Below are 3,656 nucleotides of genomic sequence, written 5' to 3'. Positions count from 1 at the left end.
AATTATTACAAAATGGGTATCAAATCGAAATGGCTTTGAAAAGCTTTGTTTCTTATCTGAACTATAGGAAGGTTGCCACCTGTTAAAAAAATCATATTAGGTAAGAAAAATATGTATCACCTTGTGGGTACCAAACGAAAGGGGTTTCAGAAAGTAGAAGTTTGAAAATATTTTGAAAAGTGTTGCCACCCGCTTGAAATGTCGAATTTAGTTTACTTATACACAAATTATATGAAACAATAAAATATGGATGTCAAACGAAGGAGTGCCAAGAAATATTTAGTTTGAACGCTGTTTAAAAACACCACATCCGAAAAAATAGCACAAAATCTGGAAAGGCTGCTCCTTTGGGGCCGGAGTATTCGGTATTAAATGCCCGCTCTTCCGCTTTGCGGGTGCGGTCTCACCAGGGCCCTCTACCTTGATGTGCCTCTCATCGTATCGACTTTACCCGCTCTTCCGCTTATCAGCGGGTGGCTGACTTCCGCCCATCGGCGGGTGCGGTCTGTACGCGAGAGCCAATCTGTCTAGCCTGCTGCTGATGCCCGCTCATCCGCGGGGCGGTCGTTCTGCTTGCTCGACCCTTGTGAGGCCTATCTAGCGAGAGCCAGCTCCCTAGCTACCTCGGGAGTTTTGCCTTGCTCAAGATACCTTACATAGTGCCTCGCACCGGAGCCGCTGAAACCCAACCTCCTGGAGTCGGTCAGCAAACAGGTTCTTAACCTAAAAATTTAGAAAATTCGTTGCTCATCACTAGCAAATCAAATGCAATGTACAAATTTTTCCTGCACAATTTCTACAGAATTTCAGTAGATTTACAGTTGACCCAATAATTTTTTAGATTAAATAATAAATTTATGATATATTATTTTTAGTTCAATTTTTCAAAAATTGGTAGTCCCATGTGATTTTTATTTTAATAATCATAACAGTTATAGTCCTGATTTCACTAATTTTCAGCTGTTTTAATTGTGTCTTTTTAGACCATCACACTTAGATGAGTTCGCTAAAGTTTTAATGGAGCAACAGAAACACGTACTGCAAAAGCAAGACGAGTTAATCTCTGAAATGAGTGAACAGCTGATGCACAGCCTGCAGAGTTCGTTGGACAGATTTTGGAAGGATTATGATATTGCAAATCGATTAGCTGAGCTGGAAATGTTAAAAGAACAATACAAAGAGTTCAAGGGAAATACCTGGTAACAACACCGATAAAATTAGCACGTAAACACATAGTTACATAACGTACTATTATGCATATTTCAGGAATATACAGCAAAAGACTCCATTTCAAAGAACCTTGCCGCTGCGAATGCGTTTCAAAGAACTTAGATTACGGCACTTAGGAAAACAACTTCAATGTCAAAATCAGCAACTGGAGGTACATTTTTAAATATAATACATTTCTTTGTAGTGGAATAGTAGCTTATGTCGGGAAGCTGGCTTTACTATAATGTGGCATTCCCTTTATTCTTTAAACGACAAGGAATTTTTTGATGAGACTTAATAAGAATATTGACTTGCTAGTATCGGAACTATTTATTGTACGTTTATTTGCCAAAAGTTCTTCAATGGCTCCACGCCAGTGAGTCATTCGCAATAGTATGCTGCGAATACCGCATTAACTAAAGCCAGCCTTTCGACATAAGCTACTTTTCCATACGAACACAGATATGTACATATACTTATATTAAATATCGTTGTTGAAATGTAGACGGGCCTAATAGTGCGTTTAAATTGACGAGTTGAACATATTAAACGGGCTTGGAACAAGCTAAATAGTATGAATTTTATGTTCTTAAAACTATTTAAACCTAAAAACCTATCGAGATAAAACCATAAATGATTAAATATGTATTTTTATGCATGTCTGCTCGCCATAAAAGTGGCCAATGCGATAATTAGTTATTGCCCTTCATTTCACATCGCCCTCGGTGATAAACTCGCCTATACGAACTAAGCATTTTAAATCACGAAGTATATTGTATGCCTCCATATCACGAAACCGACATTCGCACGAAAAAAAAAATTAAACAAAAAGATTTGACTTTGAAAATTTCTTATAGTTCATTACCACTTCACCGAAATCTCCAGATCTTGTTTAAGTGTTTCCACCGCATCTTGCAATTTCTTTCACACTTTACACATGTAGTTAAGAGGGTGAGCTTTGTACTTAGCTTCACAGTAAAAATGCTGGCATACCTTTAGGACCTTTCTCAACAGTGTCGCCTTAATTAAATTACACAAAATTTGTTTCCTAATGTACCTGAGGACCTCATTCAATGCGATTTCTTTGGAATTCGATAGAAATCCCAGAAATCGCAATCATGAATGTGTTTTACGAAAAGGTCTTTCTTTAGAGTAAAAATTTGTGAAGTGGGCCACCATTTTTTCGAGGGTCTAGCTTTTTTTGTGCAATTATCTGTTTAAGCTTCATAACGATAAAAGAAAAATGCAAGTTTCACAATTTTTCGAAATTCGAATTATTTTGGAAGTTATAGCTATTAACATTTTTCGATATTGTTTAGATTTTAATTGTTTTCTCGCGATCGGTAATACCGATTCTGATCATATTTTAAACAGTTGAGAATGATGGTGTTTTCTTCCCATTTTAATTTTTTATTTGGCCATAATTTTTTTTTATAAAAGTTATTACTATTTTTTAAATATCACTGACATCTCAATGGCTTTAAAATCGCGTTTTGGACTAATATTGTTGTTCGTTCTATTAGTAATTATTTGCAGAAAAAAACTGCCGCAATGCATCGAGACCCTAAAAAACCCTATGGCTGGTTGTTCTTAAGCTTTCGTCTTTTAAAATTTTTTGCAGTTAAGTTTTTGTATAAACACTCAAAACAAGTAACAAAGATCTTTTTCGAAAAAAATTTAAAGGCCTTTTTAAATTTCATCAACGAAACGTACACGCGTAAGTATAATGCCCCGTATGAATAAAACGTAAGCAATTGCCATGCCTTAAATTCCTCGAGTAAAAGGTCTGAAATTTTAAGAAAAAGCAATTTCTTAGTTTTTATTCATTCGGCCCCTTATGTACATATGTATGTATATATTCTACATAAATATGTGGCTGTTATTTTTTATTGTTAATTTTAGGGTTTAATGCTGATTAATTGTAAAGAGCGGAGCCGTATTGAGGTCGTGGAGAAGCAAAGAACAACTATGTTAATGAATTTGACACGTTACTCCGAATATATAGACCAAGCAAAGTCACAAGCCATACAAATGGCCAACGATTTATTAGATGATGTTCAGAACTTGTTTATAAAATAGCAGTTTTTATACATGTAATTTTTTAAGTTATTGTTATTCGTTTAAGAAAAAATGTATACACCTGAGTAAAAATTTGTGAAGTGGGCCACCATTTTTTGGAAGGTCAAGTTTTTTTGTGGAATTAATTGTTTATGGTTCACAACGACAAAAAAAAAATACAAATTCGACAATTTTTTCCAAATTGTTTGGATTTTATTCGTTTTCTCGCGATTGCTATGCTCATTTTTTAAACAATTAAGAATTATGGTGTTTTCTTCCCATTCCTATTTTTTATTTTGTCATAATTTGTTTTTTAAGTTATTAACAATTTTAAGTGCAGTTCTGTAGCCCATTCAACTGTAGTCTAAGAAAGTGCAAGTCTCAAGTCA

At 34.9% G+C, this 3,656-nt stretch overlaps 1 protein-coding gene across 1 annotated transcript in view; it reads left to right on the top strand.

The window, feature by feature from the left end:
* Positions 1-1,276: 1,276 nt before the first annotated feature.
* The window catches only part of LOC118742349, a 205,477-nt gene continuing 203,097 nt past the window's right edge, over positions 1,277-3,656 (top strand). The window contains exon 1 of the mRNA XM_036474351.1: positions 1,277-1,381. Coding sequence (XP_036330244.1) covers positions 1,360-1,381 — 22 coding nt within the window. The 5' untranslated portion in view covers positions 1,277-1,359. The remainder of the gene's footprint in view (positions 1,382-3,656) is intronic.

This window comes from Rhagoletis pomonella, unplaced genomic scaffold (assembly GCF_013731165.1).
Source record: "Rhagoletis pomonella isolate Grant_MI unplaced genomic scaffold, Rhpom_1.0 Rhpom_scaffold_00007, whole genome shotgun sequence".
In the NCBI taxonomy this organism is placed as follows: domain Eukaryota; kingdom Metazoa; phylum Arthropoda; class Insecta; order Diptera; family Tephritidae; genus Rhagoletis; species Rhagoletis pomonella.
Note: the sequence above shows the minus strand (reverse complement) of the source record. Positions and strands in the feature narration are given on the sequence as shown.